This window comes from Leptonychotes weddellii, chromosome 5 (assembly GCF_054177405.1).
Source record: "Leptonychotes weddellii isolate Sample4059 chromosome 5, ASM5417740v2, whole genome shotgun sequence".
NCBI lineage: Eukaryota > Metazoa > Chordata > Mammalia > Carnivora > Phocidae > Leptonychotes > Leptonychotes weddellii.
This window is the reverse complement of record NC_138373.1, coordinates 111,542,051-111,565,880: the sequence shown is the minus strand read 5'-3', so window position 1 is coordinate 111,565,880 and position 23,830 is coordinate 111,542,051. Positions and strand designations below refer to the sequence as shown.

The window sequence follows — 23,830 nt, the reverse complement described above, 5'->3', positions numbered from 1 at the left end:
TCTTATGTTAATCCCCATACATTACATCATTAGTTCTAGATGAAGTGTTCCATGATTCATTGTTCGTGCACAACACCCAGTGCTCCATGCAGAACGTGCCCTCCTCAATACCCACCACCAGGCCAACCCATCCTCCCACCCCCCTCCCCTCTAGAACCCTCAGTTTGTTTTTCAGAGTCCATCTTCTCTCATGGTTCGTTCACCCCTCTGAGAAATCTGATTTCTTTTAAATTTGATAGTCCAGTGTACTAGAGCACTAGCCTTTGTAGCAAACAGAAGCTTATATGAAACTATGTAACTTTAGTCTCTTTTAAATGACTAAGAATAACAATGAATTTTAGTTAAATATTTCAGTCCTCTATGATTCTATACTTTCATAATTATAGGCAAAATAAAGCTGAACAGCAAAATACTATGATTATACTATGCACACTGACATACCATACAAATTTATCATTTAAACTAGTCAGAGTGGGGGCTGGGCACATGGGTGCAGGGGAGTGGGAGACATAGGCCTCCAGTTATGGAATGAGTAAGTGATGGGAATAAAGGGCACAGCATAAGGAATATAGTCAATGGTATTGTAACAGTAATGTAAGAGGACAGATGGCAGCTATACTTGTGGTGAACACAACATAATGTATAAACTTGTCAAATCATTATTGTATACTATTGTATACATAAGTATACGATATGTATACTTATGTAATGTGTGTCAACTATATCCAAATTTAAACAAACAAACAACAAACAACTAGTCAGACACTCTGCTTCACACTTTGAGTTCTGATTACTTGTCATCGGAATACTGTTTCAATTATACATGCCAAGCATTCAAAATGTATTAGTTGACTGCTTAACAGTAACTACAGTAGTGTTAAATCTCTGTAGGATTGATCGCTTTATCTCTGTAGCACTGTAGTTCACTCCGACTTAAGAAAAATCAACAATACACTGCCAAATATGTATTTGTTAAACTGAAATGACTAATGACAATAAAAATAACACATATGGAATCCATTAAACACTTTAAGTTAATTAAACTAAAAGTACTGTGTGTTAAACTCTAAAAACGTAATCAGCTACACAGTTAAAATAACTTTTCTCACCTATAGAATCCTGAAAGGTAGATATATCACTACTCTCATTTTATAGGTAAAGAAACTGAGATTTTAAAAAAAGTTAACTAATTTGCTGCTGGTGACTCAGTTAGTATTAGAAGACCTAAGTCCAAAGTCATATACTTAAATCGAAAAGCCATATAAAACAGCTAAATAGGTCCTCAGGTAAAGAAATCACATTTTGTTTCACTACTGTTAACACTAACACATCAGTAAATAGTACAAAAGAAAACAACAAAATCCAATCCTACGTAAAATTCTCAACATGTGACAAGAGAAAATTAGTTCTAAACTGCATTAGAATTACTAGGTTTAAAATTCAAAATATAATGCAGAAACATTTTAGGATAAAATAATCCCAATGGCATCATTCATTACAAAATAAAGCTACTACTACTTACTAGGTGGCTTTTGCACTGCCTTGTACTGTTATAGTTAGAATAGGTATCCAAGTTCCTCTATATTCAAATGCTGGTAGCAAGGTAACACCTCCACCAATCCCCAACATTCCTGAGTTAGCTGGTGTTGAGACGGGGCCACCTGAGTTACTGTTTCCTATTAGATAAGGGGAAGAAAGCAAAGATACCAATTTACTAGTTAATTACAAATCCATAATACACAAACATCTGTTCAAATTAAAAAAATTTGTTCTAGGGGCGCCTGGGTGGCTCAGTCGTTAAGCGTCTGCCTTCGGCTCAGGTCATGATCCCAGGGTCCTGGGATCAAGCCCCACATCAGGCTCCCTGCTCGGCAGGAAGCCTGCTTCTCCCTCTCTCCCTGCTTGTGTTCCCTCTCTCACTGTGTCTCTGTCAAATAAATAAATAAAATATTTAAAAAAAAATTTGTTCTATAAGAATGGATACTGCATGAATAAATGAAGTTTATCAATCCTGTTTTGGCTATTAGAGACTCTATTTCCCCAGAACACCACTTCCTTTTTTATAAAAAAGGTACTAATAAGTAAAACTACTGACAAAAACTTTATAATACACCTTTTGTTAGACCATTTTTTATCAGAAGTGAAAATTAAGAATTAAGAAATCATTAAATCAGACAGTAAAAAGTAGAAGATAAATATAAAAAAGGCAAAGAGAAACAAGAAGCCATATGTTGATTTCCAAACAAGCTTAAATCAAGTTTACCTATTTTGTTAAAAGAGAGACTAATAGACCTCCTAAGGTGGTGAACCAGATTCTTTTGAGAGGCACAAAACAAAGATCCTTTTTTTTTTTTTAAGATTTTATTTATTTATTTGAGAGAGAGACAGAGAGAGCACAAGCAAGGGGAGGGGCAAAGGGAGAGGGAGAAGCAGGCTCTCTGGGATCATGACCTGAGCCAAAGGCAGACACTTAACTGACTGAGCCACCCAGGTGCCCCAAAATGAAGATCCTTCTAAAATGAATATAAGCATCTAATCTCTTATTCTTATGTAATTAGAGAAACTGAAAGTATACCAGAGAAGGAAATATATTCTGGAAAGAACTAAACATAGCTGCCTCAATGAGACTGAATATTCTTTAAGTGTAAGTCTTTACTACCAATACATTTAGGTAATCCAAATTTCTTCAGTCACAAAATTTCTATAAAATATCCTCTCAGAATAGTGAATACAGTAAATCATGGCAGAATATTAAAAAACAAAATATGAATTAGCCTTTACCAGCTTGGTTTGTTGTAGCAGGATTTCCGGTAGGAGGGACAAGAAACAACGACTGTATAAAAGATCCCAGGGCATTCACAATGTCACGAAAAACCTTGGTAGAATGCTGTTTCATATCATAGGACTGACAAAATGACCTGTAAAATAATTTTAAATGTTTCTGAGAAAAACAGCAATTAATATTGATGTATCAGTCTATACTTAAAACTTCATCACACCTGAGTGATTTTACTAAGTTAGTACAAAGGTTCAGACTGAGGTCAATGTTATAAAAAAAATCATCTTGGCTATATTAACCAATAAATTTGGATTGATGGCAATTACTACCCATATTTTTTTGCCCACCTCTCAGTTGCTTACCACGCTCACACCACTACTGCTCCATATACATAATATATACAATTTTGTTTAGAAATCACGAATACTTGGGAATAAATATTTAAACTCTTTCTACTAGCAAACATTAACCTATCTATTTAACAAAATATTACTGTGGTTTTACCTTAAGAGCTGAGGCTGCACACAGAGTCTGTGTATTGATTCTACTGCAACAGCTCTTAACCATTGTGGTTTATCTGCATCCAGAAATTTCACCAGAAGTGACAGAAATATCTCACATTCAGTTACCTAAAAAAAAAAATTTTTAATAGTATTTCTTTAAATCTAAGATCAGAATTTATAAATTACATTCTTTGTTCTTAGTGTTATGGACAAACCAATAAAATCTTCCAATTTTAAATAAATTAAAATTCATTTAATGAGGAGTAGAGAAAAAAAAGGGAAAAGCAGTTATATGGGGAAAGCTAACAGTAAAAATAATCAGTCTCTCTCTACGTCCCTGCAAACACACACTAGAGATCTGCTAACATGGTTAATCTATTACCCTTATTCTTTAGAAAGCACTATGCACCATCACACCATCCTCATTCCTGGCGGGTAGCATGTATCATGTAAACAGCTGATAGGATGTATGTTCTTCTCTTCAATAATACCACAAGTTTTTCCATATGTTCTTTTGCTGCTTAAACAAAGAGGCAATAAGCCTAAGCACGTTTAATATATATTTTCTAGTAGAAAAACAAAAAGGAATCTGTAGCACTTGACAGGTATAAATACATAAAGTACTTAGAATAAGGCCTGGTACATAGTTTTGCTTTATAAGTATTAGCTATCATTACCATTATTAATATAAACCATCTTCTCTGCACGCTCTTTGTAAATAAAAATGTTTGAAGCACATTCTCAACATTATGTATTAAATGTCTAATAAATGAGGGGCACCTGGGTGGCTCAGTTGTTAAGCATCTGCCTTTGGCTCAGGTCATGATCCCAGGATCGAGCCCCATATCGGGCTCCCTGCTCAACGGGAAGCCTGCTTCCCCTCTCCCACTCCCTCTGCTTGTGTTCCCTCTCTCACTGTCTCTCTCTCTCTCTCTCTCTCTCTGTCAAATAAATAAAATCTTAAAAAAATGAAAATAAAAAAAATAAATGTCTAATAAATGAATAAACGACCAAAAAAAATTAAGTTTTTCAAAGGTTAATGGATTACGCCTGTTGTACACTAACTTAGGACAGAGCAGGAGCTCTGGGAGCTAAGAACCTGACACTCTGATCACTAAGCCAAACTGAACCCTCCTTTTAGCTGGGGGTACCCTGAAATGAGCGGGCATCACTTCGGGCAAGAAATTTCAGGAATAGTGGCCCTCAGGATGTTCACCCAAAGCCTTAGCAGCTGGTATTCTCTAATGCCTTTCAGTACTGTTAACTGAATGCTTAAAATTAGGACATAATCATGAGGATAAAGCAGGCAGGATAATTGAAAACTTTATCCGTGGACTGCTATGATTGGGGAAGTCATAAAACAGAGGTTTAGCACTGTCCTAATCATGAGACAGTTGAAAAGCACTAGATCAGAATCAGATAGGCTCAGCATCTTTATCCACCAAAAGAGTGGATGACAAGCTACATAACCTTCTTATAAATAAAGGATAAAAATATCTACATCTTTTTGAGAAATCAAATGAGAAAACTGTAAGAATAAAAACATCCCCTAGGGGCGCCTGGGTGGCTCAGTTGGTTAAACGGCTGCCTTTGGCTCAGGTCATGATCCCAGGGCCCTGCGATCAAGCCCCGCATGGAGCCCGCATCAGGCTCCCTGCTCAGTGGGGAGCCTGCTTCTCCTTCTCCTGCTCCCCCTGTTCGCTCTCTCTCTCTAATAAAAAAAAAAAAAGTCTTTAAAAACATCCCCTAAACATGATAAAATGCCATGCAAATGCAGAGCACATTATTTTTTCTAAACAAATGATCCTTTTAGTAACGAACTGAAAAAGAATCATGCTGGTGACTCACTATGCAAATTGTATCTACTACAGAGTTTTAACATTAGTGGGTCCTCCAAATGTACACTACCTACTTTAGAGTGAAAGTGAAATATAAATGTGGTAGAACTGAAGGCTTATCAGCTAGGTTTTGAGGCCAGAAAACAAAGGCTCTCAGAAACATCATTATATCACAGCCAAAGGAAACACTGTTATAAAACTTGCCTTGAAGAGTATGTCATTTTCTCTCCTGTGGGAGGCAGACTACAGCACATATTAAACAATAAATTTATACTGTAGCCACTAAAACCTCACGATTTGGGTAAAGGAGAGCCTCTCTCCTGAGGTCTGGAACTCTGTTCTCCCTTTCTCCCTCCTTGCCAAGTGTGAAAGTCTGATCACAGAACTAGTGTTGAGGTCACTGCATTGTTCTCAAGGGCATCAATGGAGGGCGCCTGCTGTGAATCTGTTAAGCCTTTTCCCCAAGAAGTTGAACTCATAGGGAAACAGGTATTAAGATTGGTATCTATGGCCTAAGTCCAATTCCTTGTGGCATGAAGACACTTCATGAACTCCACTGTAAGCATGAAGAGTGATGAATGTCTCTGAATTCGTAGTCTTTTGGTAATGCATAGTAGTCAAGAGACAACTGATGCTTAAGATTAATCAAAGTCATCCTGGTAGAAATTCTAATCACAGTATCACATGGATTTCTGATAGATTATGTACATAAGATAACTGTTGGCTTAGGACACAAGAAAGCCTGATAGAATATTTAAATGCAGGAGTCTATTTCTCAAGGCCTGGTAAGAGGTAACAACCTTATAGTTAATGGATTTGTTAGCACTAAGATCCTTTGTATGTCCTAAGACATGTATGTGAAGAAGTAGAACATTAGGTTGGATAAGTCAATTTAGCCCCATTCATTCCTTTTTAAAAGCAGCTAGTCAAAGGCAGAAGAGAGATACGCTGGCCACTTATAATTAAGCTTCATAAATTCCTTAAACATATCTTCCTTAAAAAGATATCTGGGGGGGCGCCTCGGTGGCTCAGTCGTTAAGCGTCTGCCTTCGGCTCAGGTCATGATCCCGGGGTCCTGGGATTGAGCCCCGCATCGGGCTCCCTGCTCGGCGGGAAGCCTGCTTCTCCCTCTCCCACTCCCCCTGCTTGTGTTCCTGCTCTCGCTCTCTCTCTCTCTGTCAAATTAATAAATAAAAAATCTTTAAAAAAAAAAAAAGATATCTGGGAACAAAGCCTAATGATTCAGAGGACAGAGAAGCACCTAGCTCAGATGATAGAAAAGAGAAAGAATATAGTATACTAACTACATTATAACTCTTTCTGAATGACTGGGGCATTCCAGTTTCCTCTAGTCATTCTAGATATATTAACAGAACTAACCTTTGAATATTAGCTATCTACACCCCTGAGCTACTTGATAGAATGAGATAAGCTGGTGAATACTGGGGGAGAACAGATTCTCTAGTTCAATGATTCCCGAAAGTGGGGTCAAAGTGAGGTCACAATTATTTTTATAGTAATATATTACTTGCCATTTTCAGTGCATTGACATTTGTACTGAAGGTACAAAAGCATGGTGAGTAAAACAGCTTTATCAAGAATCAAGGCACTAACACCAGACTGCACTACTGTCGTTGCATTCTTCACTACCACACACATTTTTTTTTAAAAAGGTCTATTTCACTAAAGAACCATAATGAAAAAAAACAGCATAAATAAAAAATATAATTAAATTACTGATTTTCTTAAGTCTGACCTGTAAGTGCATGTCTTTTTAATTTTCTGTGTGACAAAATGAGAATACATATGAAGCACTTTTGCTATGTATCAAAGTACAATGGTTGTCTGGAGGAAAAGCACAGTTCGGAATTGATCTAGTCACTTTTATCCCCTATCGGACACCATTTTAACTAAAAGAGCAAATGGTAAACTACAACTATTTAGATTTGTGTATATTGCAGACACTTTGTCAAAAATGAACAAAGTAAGCTTGTCATTCTTTAAGGGAAACAAATGACAGTTTTTGTTGCCAAAGATTAGATTCAAGCTTTCAAACAAAAATCAGTATTATTGTATCTACCACTGTGACCTTGACAATTTCTTAATAACAGGAGATTTATCTGATACATAGTTAGTCATTAACATACATCATTTTTAGTATTGTATAAAGTGTTAACATTTGGAATATCTGCACAACTAAAATACATGATATTATAAAACCATGTATGGATAAAAGATACAGAGCACAAGATGAATCAATGAATTTTAATGTAACAGAGTATGAAAACGTCATTACTAAGGTTTCAGATCCTACACCATTAAACTGTCACTAGTCCAGTTTGGTGCAGTATCAAAGAAGAATATCCACTATTAAGATAATATTAATATCCATGAAGATAATTCTGCCTTTTTCAACTACGTAACTTTGAGAAGCCAGATTTTCTTCGTATGTTTCAACCAAAACAACATATCACAACAAAATGAAAACAGAAGATATGAAAATCCAGCTAATCTTCTACTAAGCCAGACATTAAAGCAAAAAACATGAAATCTCTGGGGTGCCTGGGTGCCTCAGTCAGTTAAGCATCCAACTCTTGGTTTTGGCTCAGATCATAATTTCTGGGTTGTGAGACCGAGCCCCGTGTCAGGCTCCACATTCGTGCTCAGTATGGAGTCTACTTGAGATTCTATTTCTCCCTCTGCCCCTCCTCCAGCTTGCATGCTCTCTCTCTAATAAGTAGATAAATCTTCCTTAAAAACTAAATAAAAAGATGAGGAAATCATTAAAATATATATACACGTATGTGTATATATATATATAAAATCTTTGTTTTCCCACTGGAAAAATATTAAGTTTTTATGTTAACGTGAATGGGTTTAATATGATCTCAGACTTAATCTTTAATATAATAAATGATAGAAATAATCCACATAGACAAAAGTTCAATATTTCATTACAAGCATAAAAGGATCCAAAGACTACAAAGTATAAGAATTATTACTCCAGGGGGCACCTGGGTGGCTCAGTTGGTTAAGCAACTGCCTTCGGCTCAGGTCATGATCCTGGAGTCCCTGGATTGAGTCCCGCATCGGGCTCCCTGCTCAGCAGGGAGCCTGCTTCTCCCTCTAACCCTCCCCCCTCTCATGTACTCTCTCCCTCTCATTCTCGCTCTCAAATAAATAAATCTTAAAAAAAAAAAAAAAGAATTATTACTCCAGTATGTCTCCTAGGAGATGTATCATTAGCTATGTTTAAATAAAGAAAACACAAAGAAATGAGGGAGAAGCATTCCATAATTACATATCTTACCCCACAAGTACCATACCTTTAGCTTCTGCCTTTGGAGAAAGTGCAGAATGTCTGCACTTTCCCATACTGCTAAGTTCCAATGTCACAAAGTATAACAATGAGGAACTAATATCTTTTTTCTTTTTTAAAGATTTTATTTATTTATTTGAGAGAGACAGTGAGCAAGAAAGAGAACACAAGCATGGGCAGAGGGAAAGGGAGAAGCAGGCTCCCCGGCGAGCAGGGAGCCCGATGTGGGGCTCGATCCCAGGACCCTGGGATCATGACCTGAGCCGAAGGCAGACACTTAACTGACTGAGCCACCCAGGTGCCCCTGAGAAACTAGTATCTTATATAGATCTGAAGAATTCATCTTTATAAACACGGTCCTAGAGCTGCCTTATTAGGAAGAGAAATTTTACCAGTTGGTCATCACCCCTATGAGTGAAGTACACAGAAGTAGGCATTTTTCTACCTTTAGGTAGTAACATTCAATCTTTCCTATAGCTGGCTATACTGTTATTTATCTCCCCCTTTTATCCCCCCAAGTCAAGGAGATTAAGGTCTAAATATGGAGAATGGTATAGGAACAGTACTGAAAATTTAGCACTAGCAGCCTTGGAGAGAAAAGAAATGAGAACTAAGAAAACAGAGTAGTAGTAAAATGCACTGGAATTAAGAGCGAGGGTTTTGAGGTCTAAAAGAATTCATTAATATCCCAGCTCTGTGGCTTAGAAAGTATAATCTCAGGCAAATTACATAAATATCCTGAGTCTCATTTTTTCAGCTGTGGTAAATGAATTAATATATGTAAAGCACTTTGTACAGTGTCCAAAATATATGCACTCAAAAACAGCAATTTCATCCAAAACTGAAATTACTGAAGAATAAGGTATCTGTATCTCTGAAAAAGTCACCCAATGAACTGCTACATAAGAGAACTGGTGGACAGAAACCAAGTTCTTAGTCTGTTGGGATACCATAACAAAAGACCACTGACTGGGTGGCTTAAATAGTTTGGCACAGTTCTGGAGGCTAGAAGTCTGAGATCAGGGTACCAGCATCATTGGGGTTGTGTGAGAGCTCTCCTCCTAGCTTGCAGACAGCTGCCTTATCACCGTGTTCTCACATGGCAGAAAGAGAGAGCAAGTAAGCTCTCTAGTGTCTCTTCTTATAAGGTCACTAAGCCCATCATGATGGCCCTCACCTGCATTATCTCCCAAAGAGTCCATCTCCAAATACTATCATGTTAGGGGTTAGGGCTTCAAAATGTTAATTTTGAGGGGCACAACTCAGCACCAAGTTTTATAAAAATGAAAAAGAAGTTGGTAATTCTTGGTTTGGAAACAGAAAATGTAAACTCTGTATTTGTTATGAAGAAGGTGTAAGCATGCTGCGTTACTGTGAGAACAAAAGACTTGGTGCTCTATGACTGACTAGTGGATATGGAAAGGAAAAGGAGGAATGTCTTTTCTTCCTTTACGTTTGTTTATCTTAATTTAATGTAGTTAATTTATCTGGGAAAGTCTTAATTTCTCCTTCATTGGCAGGTTTTTTTCTTTCAGTACTTTGAATATAGCATCCCATTTTCTTTCTGGCCTGCAAGGTTTCTCCTGAGCTATCTACTGACAGTCTTATGAGTGCTCCCTTACACATGACAAGGTGCCTTTCTTTTGCTACTTTAAGATTCTCTGTAAGTATTAACAGCTTAATTATAATGTGTCTTGGTATAGGTCCCTTCGGATTAATCCTATTTATAATTCTCTGAGCTTCATGAATTTTTATGTCCCTTTCCTTCTTCAAAGTTGGGAAGTTTTTGGCCATTACTTCAAACAGGCTCTCTGCCCCTTTCTTTCCTCACTTGAGACTCCCATAATGTATAGTGAAGTAATAAGAAATATATATATTGGTCTCTGCTCCTGGTTTCTGACACAGAGCTCCTAAAATCCTCATAATTTCCTGAGTGATAGGAGCATCTGACACACAGCTCCTAAGTCTCTTGGAATTTCCTATGTGAATAGCATCTTCCATTCTAATGAGGCAACTCTTGATGGATTGCAGGACAGGGGCTGGATACCAGAAAAAACAATCATAATTAGAAGCTTGAGACTTTCAGCCCCACTCCTCATATTCTCTGGAGAAGGGAAAATGGTGGAAACTGAGTTAATAATCAATTATGCCTACATGATGAAAACACCATAAAAATCCTGAAAGTACAGAGTTTAGGGGGCTTCCAGGTTGGTGAACACATATACATGCCAAGAGAGTTGCACACCCCAACTTCATGGGGACAGAAGCTCCTGCTCTTGGGACTTTTCTACACCTTGCTCTATGAATCTCTTCATCGGCCTATTCAACAGTATTCTTTACAGTATCTTTTATTATAAATAGGCAATAGTAAGCAAACTGTTTTCCTAGGTTCTCTAGTAAATTATCAAACCCAAAGAGGTGGTTGTGGGAACTTCCCATATATAGCCAAGTTAGAATTTGTGGGTAAGTGGGCAACCTACTACTTGTGATTGGCATCTGCAATGGGGGGGAATCTTGTGGGACTGAGTCTGTGCTAACTCTGGTTAATGTCAGAATTGAACTGAAATGTAGAATATCTGGCTGTCAGAGTATTGATTGATGTGGGAAAAAATCCATACATCTGATGTGTGAGGTGTTACGAGTGTGAGAATATAACCCAGTGCGTTTTTACTAGACATGTGTATCTTGGTCTGCTGGATGGTATGCCGTAAGTCCTTACAGGCTCTTCATTCTTTTTCTTTTCTTTTTTTTTTTTTTTTTTTGCTCCCCTGACCTGGTAATTGCAAATGACTTGTCTTCAAGTTTGCTGATTCTTTCTTCTAGTCTACTGATCTAGTCTACTGCTACCCCTGCTACTGCATTTTTCAATTCAGTATTCTTCTGCTTTAGATTTTTGTTTTATCCTTTATAGTTTCTATCTCTTTATTGATATTCTCATTTTGTTCATACACCACTTTCTTTATTTCATTTAGTTTTCTGTATTCTCTTTTAGTTCACTCAGCGCCTTTATGATTATTCTGAATTTTTGTCAGGTAACTCACTGACCTCCATTTCTTTATGGTTAGTTTCTGGAGATTAATTTTGTCCCTTGAATTGGGCCATGTTTCCCTGTTTCTTTGTATGCCTTGTTATTTTTGTCGTTGTTGAAATTTGGGCATTTGAAAAAAGCCAACTCTTTTAGTCTTTATGGACTGGCTTTGTACAGGGAAAGATCTTCACCAATCAGCCTGGGATCCTCTCAAACCTCTTCTGTCAATGTGTTTGTTTCCTCTGGGCTTGTGTGTGTAACTTCCCAGCTGAAGACATTTGTTTCTTTTCAGGAGCTCCCCCCTGGTGTATGTCAGCAGTACTACCCTCCCTGGGCCTTTGTTCTGAGCAGGCCCAAGTGTGCCTGCTGCCTTTCCTGTCAGTGCTCCAAGAATCAAGGGAGACAGAAACCAGTTGGGCATACCCCCAAAAAGTCAGAATGGTGGATGCACATTTCACCTTTCTGCCATGTGAAGGAGAAACCGTAGGTTGGGAGTTTGCTCCTGATCACACCATGCTGTGCTGTGTAAGGAGTGGGAGAAGGTATGCAGCTAAGTGCACTGAGATTTCCTACCTACTCTAATGAACCTCTCTGCTTCACCTTACATGTGCCTGGAGTGCTATAACCTCTCAACTGATAAGTTCTCACAGAGGTAATCTATGTACTGTTAACTTGGTGTCTCCGTAGGAGACAGAGAGGCTCAGCTTCATATTCCAACATTTTGCTGATGTCACTTTGGTTTACATTCTTAAAAAGTTTCTTTGTGGATTGAAACAGACTATAAATAAATATAATTCAGAAAATGTAACAGGTGACAGGTAAAAGTTCTCCATCTTTGGAGAAATTAAGCTACTTTTCATTTATTTTCAGCAAATGCCAGGAGACCTTTCAAAACTTTCAAAAGTTAATCAATGTAAAGACTCACAGAATTTCCCTCCATCTCAATTGTATATAATTAGACAAAAAAGTATTGTTTTTTTTTTCAATTAATAATAATTATTGGAAATTACATCAAATATCATACATGTTGGGAGTAACACTATAATTTTTAAAAGTTAATCCTTACAGAGAAAGATAGAGCTGTGAACTAAAGTAAATTCACAAACTATGTACCTAAATGTTCAATTATATGTTATTAATTTTGGTGGAACAAAAAAAGTCCAAGCCAATTATGAGTGTACCAAAAGACTCTTAAACCTTTGGCATCCAACTCTGATAACTTAACAGTGTCCCTAATAAATAGCAATTCGTTTGAAGTGATCTGATTTCCTGTAAGTATTTCTACATTAAATAAACCTGTGGCCAGAAATAATTATAACTACAGTGCTTATAAAGATTTCTGAATATACTGTTCATAAATGGATTTGGAATATGAAAAGAAAATCTATGACATGTTTATCATAAATATAAAAAAAAAGCCCTTTATTTTAAAAAGCTCTCCACAGAATTTAGTATAAAGTACTATCTATGGGGCACCTGGGTGGCTCAGGTCATGATCCCAGGGTCCTGGGATTGAGCCCCACATCGGGCTCCCTGCTCTGCGGGGAGCCTGATTCTCCCTCTCTGCCTGCCGCTCTGCCTACTTGTGTTCTCTCGCTCTGTCAAATAAATAAAATCTTTAAAAAAATAAAAAATAGGGCGCCTGGGTGGCTCAGTTGGTTAAGCGACTGCCTTCGGCTCAGGTCGTGATCCTGGAGTCCCGGGATCGAGCCCCGCATCGGGCTCCCTGCTCAGCAGGGAGTCTGCTTCTCCCTCTGCCCTCTTCCCTCTCGTGCTCTCTGTCTCTCATTCTCTCTCTCTCAAATAAATAAATAAAATCTTTAAAAAAAAATAATAAAAAATAAAAAATAAAAATAAAAAATAAAAAAAATAAAGTACTATCTATTAGTTTGTAAAGTTGTTGATTACCTCTAATATTTAGTACATCGACTGCTCACAGTATTATAAGTTTATATAGTTTACCATTCCATAATTATCAATAGCCAATTATTCCTGTTAATTAAAATTAGGATAGAAGCTAAAAAATTGTACAAGGATGAATTTCACATAACATAAAAAGAAATATACCATTTTCTCTGAAAAACATCACATTGATATACTATGATCAGGAATATCACAACATATTCTGCATTCATAAATTTATGCAAAATAAATACAATACTGGACTAGAAGTCAAAATAGTTGATTTCTAATCCTAGAGTTCACCAAATTTTTAACTTCTTTGCTTTAATCTGTTAAGATACATTAAATAGTACAAATGAAAGCAGCATAAATTGAAGATACTATAATTTTAATGATCCTTCAAATGAGATATAGATAATTTGCTAACAGGCTCAATTCCCAAGTCACAAATTCTATGCTGCCCTCAGATAACAGGCCATGACTCTCCCTGACATACATTAAAAATACTATATAAAACATAAGAAAATCTAAGAAAGGATAGAATAAACCCATAGAGTTACTAGGAAAATACCTATAAATACTTTAAAAGAAATTGTGCTGAAGTGAAAAAGCTGAATGCATTATAATAAATCATCATTTAAAAAGAACACTACATGCAATTACACATACAAACACACATGAAAATAGCACTTACCAAAAGGCTGTAAAATTGCTTAATTAGAACAGATACTACTCTCAGCAAACGCATGCAGATAGGGAAATACGGTTTTTCAACTGGTGCCGGAGAAGATGAAGAGCCGGAACCTTGTCTGAACTTTATATTTGGAGAAAAGAGTTTTATCACAAGAGGACATACCCTTTCTTTGAGAAGGAAACTAAACTCTTGGTGCTATTTGCAAAGATAAAAAAAAAAGAAGAATTAACTTAGTTTGTACTTAATACTTTTAAAACACAGTCTTACTAGCAAATAAAATTAATAATCAGTATGAATAATTTAGCTTTATTATATGTTTAGCTTATTATTCTATAGTTTACAACAATTATGAAATTAGTGTTGCTCTTTGAGAGTGTAAGATCAAAATGATCATCAATATTTCAAGAAGTTTTAAAAAGAATCTAATTTAAAAAAAATAAATAAATAAAAAGAATCTAATTTAAAAAGGAACATTTAATGATTTGGAATTAAGTGGTTTATTATTAGGAATTGTGATTTTGGTAGGACACTAGCAATTCAAAACAAAGAACAGAAGAAAGAAGACAGATTATACAAGTTCAAACACAAAGCTAAAGCTATTAAAATGGGCAGCTGAAAGAACACCAGAAAAATAAAATATGTTATATAATTCATTAACTTTACTTTGCCAAGATAACAATTCCATTCACGCATGGAAGATTTAATAATTAACTTAATATTTTGTTCTACTTAGATTGCTTGAACAGAACACAATAAGCTGATTTTAAAAAAGAACTCAATGACAAACAAGCATAATTATTTTATTTTTTTAAAGTTTTTATCTCTTCAATTTCTATACCCACCATGGGCTCAAACTCATGGCCCCAAGATTAAGAGTCGCATGCTCCTCTACTAAGCCAGCCAGGCACCCAGAGTAATTATATATTTTAGAATTATCCAAAAGCACATAGCTACATTATAAGCAAGTAAAAATTAGTAACAATTTTTCAGTTTTTAAATATTATAAAAAACAGCTCACATACCAAATTCCCTCATACACCCACAGGTTGGGAAACGCCTCACTAGATGGTCTCTAGGGATTCCTTCTAATGTTAAAATTTCAAAGTGCTAGGGCACTATAATAATGTAAGATAACATGAAATTATCACATATCTAAAGTCTAAAGCTGTAATTCTTTCAATCCTCTAACATGAGAATACATGTTACTTTCTTGAAAAATATCTGTGAAAAAATTTTGATTAATTTTGTTGCAAGATACTACAGATGGCTTACTTGTAAAAAGACCTGTGGAAAATCATTCAGGACTGACTCAAGTAATTCAAGGCCAAATGTTCGAGTCATTTCTGTCATGCCTACTAGCCAGTAAGGGGCATCAGCATTAACCAACTGACAAAGGTCCTGGGAAAATAAGTCAAAAAATAAATAAAAAATAAAACATTCACATGCTGGAATGAAATGTGCTTTTCAAAATTCATAAAATTTTTAAAAGTTATCTCTCCTTATATAGTTGTTTTTACTCCTTAGAAACTAAGCACTGGTAATTCAATTCTGACAAACTATTTTGATTATATAAGTAAACTTTTAAAGAATCATATAACTATTGACAATACATTAGGTGTACAGATAAATGGTTAATAGTCTTTTAATGAAAAACCACTTAAAAGAACCCTTTAATAAAAAAAACAGTAAAATTTTCAGTGCAGATAAATCTATTTTACTTAAAAGACATATTCATGACAAGTAACATAAAAATCAGGTATTTGTATATCAAATTGTATTAAGTAGACCAAGGCTTATTAGTTAAATATTTATGTCATAGAAATTATTTTATATTACCAGTCATCCCTAATATGCCTCTTTTTCTAGTGCTGGGCTTAATTCATTTTATTTCCTTAAAATGAAATGTAACATTTTATCATGTTCCTTAGCTATAGATGCTCTTTAATGTTCTAGAACATTTTTGAAATACTACTTTCGACCCTTTAAAATTTGACAATTTAAAAAATTGACACTTGAGAAATTAAATCAGACATAAAATTCCAAAATCAAAAAGTCACACAAAACTATATTCTGTAATAAAATTATTTTTATCAACTGAAATACCTGGAAAAGCATATATGCATCTTTAGCACAAGGTTGGAGGGTGCTGACAGATCTTCTGTTACTATTTCCTTGGACCAGTACTGGCTGTTCTATAATATCTGCAATCAAAATAAGATGGGTTTTAGGGGTGTATAATGACCTTTAATAAATCACATATACTATTTAAAATAAATACATGTTTATGAAATTATAAATTTAAAAAAAAAGATTTTATTTATTTGACAGACAGAGAGACAGCGAGAGAGGGAACACAAGCAGGGGGTGTGGGAGAGGGAGAAGCAGGCTTCCTGCTGAGCAGGGAGCCCAATGCAGGGCTCGATCCCAGGACCCTGGGATCATGACCCAAGCAGAAGGCAGACACTTAATGACTGAGCCACCCAGGCACCCCATGAAATTATAAACTTTAAATGTAGGCTCAGAACTATGCCTCCAAAATGGGGAAAAAACATTAGGAATTTATTTTTATACAAAATGCCATAAAAACTACTCTTCACTATCTTATGTCACTTTAATAAGCTTAGCATCTTTATCCATACATTTGATTTTCCCAGTCTCCCATTCCCCAATCCCTTTATTTTATGGATTTGAAATTCACATGATCTTTGAATGTGCCTTTAAACATCAAATACATAAAAGTTTACCACATGGTTAATTCCTATATCATCTCAGCATAAACAAAAGAATTAACTGTTTGATCTGCCACAATTACTATGTCAGTTATAGATACTAACTAGCTAAGCGTCAGCTAGAAAGTTGCTTCCCAACTCAGCATTTCTTTGAATACTAATAAGATATCATTTTCTGTAAATTATGACAGCCTGTTTTAGATAAATGTTGACTTGATGACTACTTGAAAAAAAAACGAGGTTCTAAGTATTTCCACCTTATTAGAAAGTATTAAATGAGATACTGGTCTTTAGAGACACAGCTAAAACTACCAATCCAGGAATCACACTGCAGTTATGAATATATAACACATCCAAACTGGAGAACTGCCCTGTTTTATCCTGTAACTTTAATTCCTTCATATTTCAAACTCTAGAACTCAACCTGTATTTACCCTGGGAAAAAAGCAGAAAAACCAATATACCAAAGTAAGTGGAAATATTCTAATAAACCAACAAGAATGCCTGAAACTGGGGCGCCTAGGTGGCTCAGTCGTTAAGCGTCTGCCTTCGGCTCAGGTCATGATCCCAGGATCCTGGGATCAGGCCCCACATTGGGCTCCCTGCTCAGCAGGAAGCCTGCTTCTCCCTCTCCCACTCCCCCTGCTTGCGTTCCTTCTCTTGCTGTGTCTCTCTGTCAAATAAATAAATAAAATCTTTAAAAAAAAAAAAATGCCTGAAACTGAATGTGAAAAATCTGACCAAAGGTTAACTTCAGGAAAAGTAAAGAAATTATTAGAATAGGCAGCATTACCATTACTTAATAGTATTGCCATTTTTTATCAGTAATACCAAAAGAACCTCAAATGAAATGACAGATAGCATAACATTAAGAGTTGGGGGTAGGGGGATTACATAGGGATTCTCCCCTATGTAAAAGGGAAAGATAGTTTAATCTTTTGTTTCTTGAGTACATAAAGTAGATAGGTTGCTCATGATGGTACCACCTTAGGATCTTTTCAACTAATCATGGGGAATAATTTACCTTTCATCCAATAACAAATGAATAAAACGTAATTTCTATAGTTAAAAGTTATCAAACTATAAAAACTACTACAGAAACAGTATCTTCAGTTCTCTGACATGTTTCTAAGTTTTTAGGAAATTTTTTAAAATCACAAAGAAAAAGATGTTTAAAATTACAATAAAGGTATTTGATGAAAATATGAAAAGATTAATCTTTACATTACATAAATATCCTTCATTAACACATGCTAATAAGTACAGACAAAAATTCACGTGAGGGAAACCCACTCTTGGAAAGTTACCTTAAAGAAGTAATTCAAATGGAAAAAAATATATAGGAGGACACTCAAAAGAGTACTAAAATACGAAACACAATGTAAGTGTCCAATAGAAAACTAGTTCATTAAACTGTAGAATAGCCACCAAACATAGTCCATCCATTAAAATTTAAATTACAGGGTGCCTGGTTGGCTCAGTCAGTTAAGCATCTGCCTTCGGCTCAGGTTACAATCCCAGGGTCCTGTGATCAAGTCCGGCATCGGGCTCCCTGCTCAGCAGAAGTCTGCTTCTCCCTCTCCCTTCCCCCACTGGTGCTCGCTTGCTCTCTCTCGCTCCCTCTCTCTCTCAAATAAATAAATAAAATATAAAAAAATAAACAAAGTAAAATCTAAATTACAAAAATAAAAGAATAACATGAAAAATTCATATAATGTCATATTTGGCTAAAAATACATATAATGCAATATTTGATATAAAATGTGAAATTATGCATAATTAGAAATAAACATGGAAAATAGAGTTTATTCTTGGGGTGATAACACTGCTGCAGATTTAGTTTTTTGAACTGCCACTGTCAATATAATAATATTAGTAAAGTAAATATATTTTTTAAAGTATTCTAGTTTTTAGGCAGCCTAAGTTCACAGGGCAAAGACTGAAAATCAAAAGAGAAATCGTGGATAGAATAACCACACACTATGAAAAGGAAACCACTTTTATCACTCTACCTCTGTGTCGTTCATCTTCAGCAACCATCCTCTCAAAAACAACAGTAACAACTTGTCGCACTGTAGCAGCAGCTGTATTATTTGTAATATTATCTTTTGTGAAGTGTAGTCGAAAACAAAGAACAATTGCCTAAAAGAACAATTTTCATTTAGTGAAATAGGACTGAAGAACAGAATAACTATTTATTTGATGTAACCCAAAACTAAATAATTTACGTTTGGCTATTCCAATCACAGATACTAAAAGTCCCACTCTCTTATACAATAAAATCACTAAAATCCTTGGATTTTGAAATAATTCAAACTCTGTAAATATATAGCCACATAAGTTTAGGTAAGACAATGTGAAATATGCCTTTCACAACTTGGTTCTTTTAACATGTATATAAAAATGTGTTGTGATGGGGCGCCTAGGTGGCTCAGTCGTTAAGCGTCTGCCTTCGGCTCAGGTCATGATCCCGGGGTCTGGGATCGAGCCCCACATCAGGCTCCCTGCTCAGAGGAGAGCCTGCTCCTCCCTCTTCTCCCCGCTCCTACTCTCTCTTACTGTCTCTGTCTCTCTCTCAAATAAATAAATAAAATCTTAAAAAAAAAAAAAGAAGTGTTGTGCTTTATTTCCCCAGAATGACTTGTTTTGCAAATAACAAGTACTCAAAGTTTGTTATATCACTAAATCATCTGGAGTAGTATTATATAAATATGCTAAGCATATAAATGAATAAAATTATAATTTTTAAGTCATTTTTTCTTTTTAAAAATCAACTTCAGGTTGATTAAGGTATAATTTTATAAAATAAACTGTATCTCTTTAAGGTATTTAATTTGATGAGTTCTCATAGTTATATTCACCCATAAAACTACTGCCACAATCGAGATACGAGACAGTTTCATCACCCTAAAAGTCTCCTTGTGCTCTTTTGCCCTCCATTTTTTCCTCTACCTTTGGCTCCAGGCAACCACCATCTTGCCTTTTTCACTACAGATAAGCTGGCATTTTCCACAAACAGCGTTTCATCATTCAGTATGCACTGTTTTTGTATCTGGTTTCTTTTACTTGTAATATTTGTAAAATTCATCTATGTTGTTCTTTGAATCAGTAATTTGTACTTTTTGATTCCTGAATAGTATTTCACAGTATAGGTATACCAAATATTTTGCTTATCCATTCATCTGCTGATGGATATTTGAGCTGCTTCCAGTTTTTAGCCACTGTGAATAAAGCTGCTGTGAACATCATATACAAATCTTTGTAATGACAGATGTTTTCATTTACCTTGGATAAATAACTAGAAGTGAAAAGGCTGGATCATATAGCAAGTATAGGTTAAACTTTTAAAGAAAATGCTAGTTCTCCAAAGTGATTTTATAATTTCACACTCCCATCAGCAGTATGTGTGAATTCAGCACTTTCCCACATCATCAACAACACCTGATATGGTTGGTCTTTTTCAATTTTAGCTACTCTAATGGATGTGTAATGATACCTCTTTGTGGTTTTAATTTGCTTTTCCCTGATAACTAATGATGCTGAGCCACTTTCCATGTATTCAATAGCCATCTTATTTTGTGAAGGGTCTATTAAAAAATTTGTGCAGGGGCGCAGTCTACTTTATTAGGCATCCATCATTAAAGGTATGCAAATTATAACTATTATTGAAAGTCCAACAAATTCCTTAATAAATAAACCATTAACTAAAGATTGTTCTTTATTATATTATTCTCTGTACTTTCTGTTCTTTAGAAATACTTCATAGTTTAAAAAAAAACTTTTTAAAGAGTGAAATAAATAATAGAACAGCTGTTAACATGTTCCAAAGAAGGTAGGAATGGGAAAGAAATGAGAAACCCCTACCATACATGCAGCCTTATCTAGTATAAATGCCAATTACCTTACCCTGATTTCAACTCTAATCTGGGGAAAAGAAGGCACCAGTGGTTTTTAATGTGCAATGTCCATTATATGGACAGAGAAGCTGCTTTTGGTACAAACAGTACCAGGCTTTCCTCTTTCAGCGAGCTTATTCAAATACTGTCTCAAAGCACTTATGAACTTTGACAACAGGTTTCCTACCTTAGAGAGTGATTCATCATGAACTACTGTATTGGTTGTTAAAAGAACAAGAACTGTTTGAAGTAGCTTAAGTTCTTCAAGACTGTTTTCCATTAGCTGCCAAAGCATATTAATTATATTTCCAGCTGCAGTCTGTAAAATAATTAGTTGAATTATTGTCAGCAAATAAAATATAAGGTGTTTAGGTCCCTAAATAAAAAAAGATGTACAAATATTACCTCACCTGGAGAGAATTTCTTGATCATAATAACAAACCCCATGTTTCTAGATCTATAGATCAAAACACATCTCTCAACTAATTTGAGATTCACAGCTAAGTAATTTTCTTCTCAAAAAAATAAATTTCTTTAAAATATACCATTTGAATATATGCAAATAGCTGCATACAGTTCTGAGATACCTAGTCAAAAATCAAAGCTCATTTCTACAATATGGGTATATTTCATTTGGACATTTATAAATACAGACATATGCAAATTAACTGAGACTGCTACTATTTCATGTATTATTCCACTTACAATATGTATACAAAAAACAAAATGCAACTCAAATTAACAACATATTTATAAAGTCAATTAAATCTGACATTGTTTAGAATGTTACATTAAAGGAAAAAGAATATATACTTCTATTAAAGTAACTTATGGAGTATAAAGTTAAGGTAACACCATTACATGTGAAAGCAGGATGCAGATTTGTAGTGATGAAATGTTTTTTCCTTGTTTTAACATAATAAGGTTAGATACAAACAATTCACTCAAATTAATGAACAACAAATTATCACTTCAGATAATCTAGGAAAATCATTTTTCCTCCTTTTTAAAAAAATTATAAATTTTATTCTCTTCAATGACACTGATCTGTATCACTGAATGGTGATTTCCTAATCATGACATGACAAAATGTACTTCATCTTTATTCATTATTCATGAGTGTTTAATAGTGAGAAAATCTGGTGATCTTTTAAAATTAAGCCATGTCCTTATAGCACATAAACTGTTTTACATTAAATTATCAGGTTTGCTTCATTCTCCCCTAATAAAAACTCCTGATTTGATTCTTCGGTGCACAACTGAGATAAAATCTTCACATTACCTCAGACACGACTTCATGTGACATGAGTCTCTGAATGGCGGCCAAACACAGCTGAGTAATCTTTGGCTCCTTGGTTCCACAACCCATTAGAAACGGCTGAACAACCTCTGAGCTGTTTTCTTTCAAGGCTTTATTTAGAACACATATAAAATAAATATTAAATCAAATTCACAAGTAGGAATACATTTATATATTTTCCAGTATTAACAATCTTAATAAAAACCACTTTATGTAAATACAAAAACAGAAACCAAGCAGTAAGAGTTAAAATACTTTGGATGGATACTACAGACTCTGTATCTAAACTACCCTCCTTAGCTACAGCTTTCCCATGCTTTTCTCCTAGCACTATCTTTTGATTTTTCTCCAACTCCTGCTATAAACTCTTTAAGGACAACTTCTCAGAAGTTCTATCCTGCCTCAGAGAAGCACTCTATTTCTTCAACAGTGCAGAAGGGGAAATATGAAAAAGAATTAATAATCTAGAGAAGAAAAAAGTAATTAGAAATAGTATATACATCATCCCCATCACCCTTCAGAGGCTCTCTAGAATTTCATTACATGCCTTGAATTTACACAGCCCTAATTTCTTCAAGAAATAAACTCATTAAAAACAATATTACTCCTCTTCTTACTAAAGCATTACTTTAAGTTAATTGGATGCACATGCTGTAATTCCAAATCTTAATTTAACTCCTTCCATCAAGCCAATTCTTTCAGAAGTTTTAAAGTAGCAACAAAAATGTAAAAAGGTAGAAAATGCACAAACTGAAGAATACTTTCTTAAATTTACAAAATGAAATTAAACCAGTATACACTTACTTAATGGCTATACAAAGATGAATAAGACAGGTCTGTAATCCACAGAGAATTTAAATAGATAAAATGGAATTCCAAGGAAAGAGAACATTAAACTTATGTGTTTGGTATATGGTTTTCAAAGGTACTACATCCATCAATTATTTTTTGAGGTTAAGACTTGTAACTAAGACATACAAATCTGAGTTTTAACATGTTTTTTCAAAAGAAATCGTTAGTCATCCACAGTCACCATTAAAAATAAAAAACCAGTGTTAACATTAATTTCATCATTTAAATCCCCACCTTTCTTCTCCCAAAGCTCCCTTTATAGTATACTAAATAAAGTCCACAATCTCCTACAGCATACTCTGCAAAGTCCCTCAGTATGCCAGCATAAATTACTGATTTAACACAGCTAAGAGATGGCAAATATGATTGGCAAAGAACAGTGTTTCCAAAAGGGCTCCTTGCCTTATTTCCTTGCTTTCTTAAGCATAAAAGTTTTGATTCAAACCCAGAGTCACAAATTTTCCATAAAAATGTCTCGAAACATTTATATGAATGGTTAACAAAGGACAGTAAAGCTAAAAAAAAAAAAAAAAAAATACTATTCTGAGGCAGTAAATATGCTACCATATTCAAACCTGCCAGAATCTCTGAAGTATGAGGCTATTCCCAATTCTGCTGAACATGCCTAGTCATTAAATGTTGTTTAGGTAAACAAAAATTTCCAATAGTAACAAGTTGTATTTATCATTTTTATGATGTTAACATGTTTCTCATTTGAGTATCACAGTAATCATAGAGAGTTTATAGAGCATGATTTGGCTCAAGAGCACAGTAAGTGGTAAAGCCAGATTTTTAAAATAGGTCTTCTAATTCCTGGTTTGCTATTCTTCCCACAACATTATGCTGCCACTCTTTAAGGTAAACAGCACTTAATGCAAATCGAAGTTAAAACCTTTGAAAGTATCCAAGAGGAACCACTGATCGGCACTGCCTGAAGTCTTCAGATAAATGAAGGGAAGAAACTGTCTTCATAGAAGGAAAAAAAAAAAC

At 35.0% G+C, this 23,830-nt stretch overlaps 1 protein-coding gene across 1 annotated transcript in view; it reads right to left on the bottom strand.

Moving 5' to 3' along the window:
- MON2 (MON2 regulator of endosome-to-Golgi trafficking) overlaps positions 1-23,830 on the bottom strand; it is a 98,666-nt gene that overhangs the window by 53,455 nt on the left and 21,381 nt on the right. Inside the window, exons 3-12 of the mRNA XM_081818972.1 lie at positions 21,971-22,098; positions 20,876-21,007; positions 18,805-18,934; positions 16,167-16,264; positions 15,336-15,461; positions 14,064-14,258; positions 3,284-3,408; positions 2,782-2,918; positions 1,523-1,676; positions 795-808 (exon numbers count right to left, since the gene is read on the bottom strand). Coding sequence (XP_081675098.1) covers positions 795-808; positions 1,523-1,676; positions 2,782-2,918; positions 3,284-3,408; positions 14,064-14,258; positions 15,336-15,461; positions 16,167-16,264; positions 18,805-18,934; positions 20,876-21,007; positions 21,971-22,098 — 1,239 coding nt within the window. The remainder of the gene's footprint in view (positions 1-794; positions 809-1,522; positions 1,677-2,781; positions 2,919-3,283; positions 3,409-14,063; positions 14,259-15,335; positions 15,462-16,166; positions 16,265-18,804; positions 18,935-20,875; positions 21,008-21,970; positions 22,099-23,830) is intronic.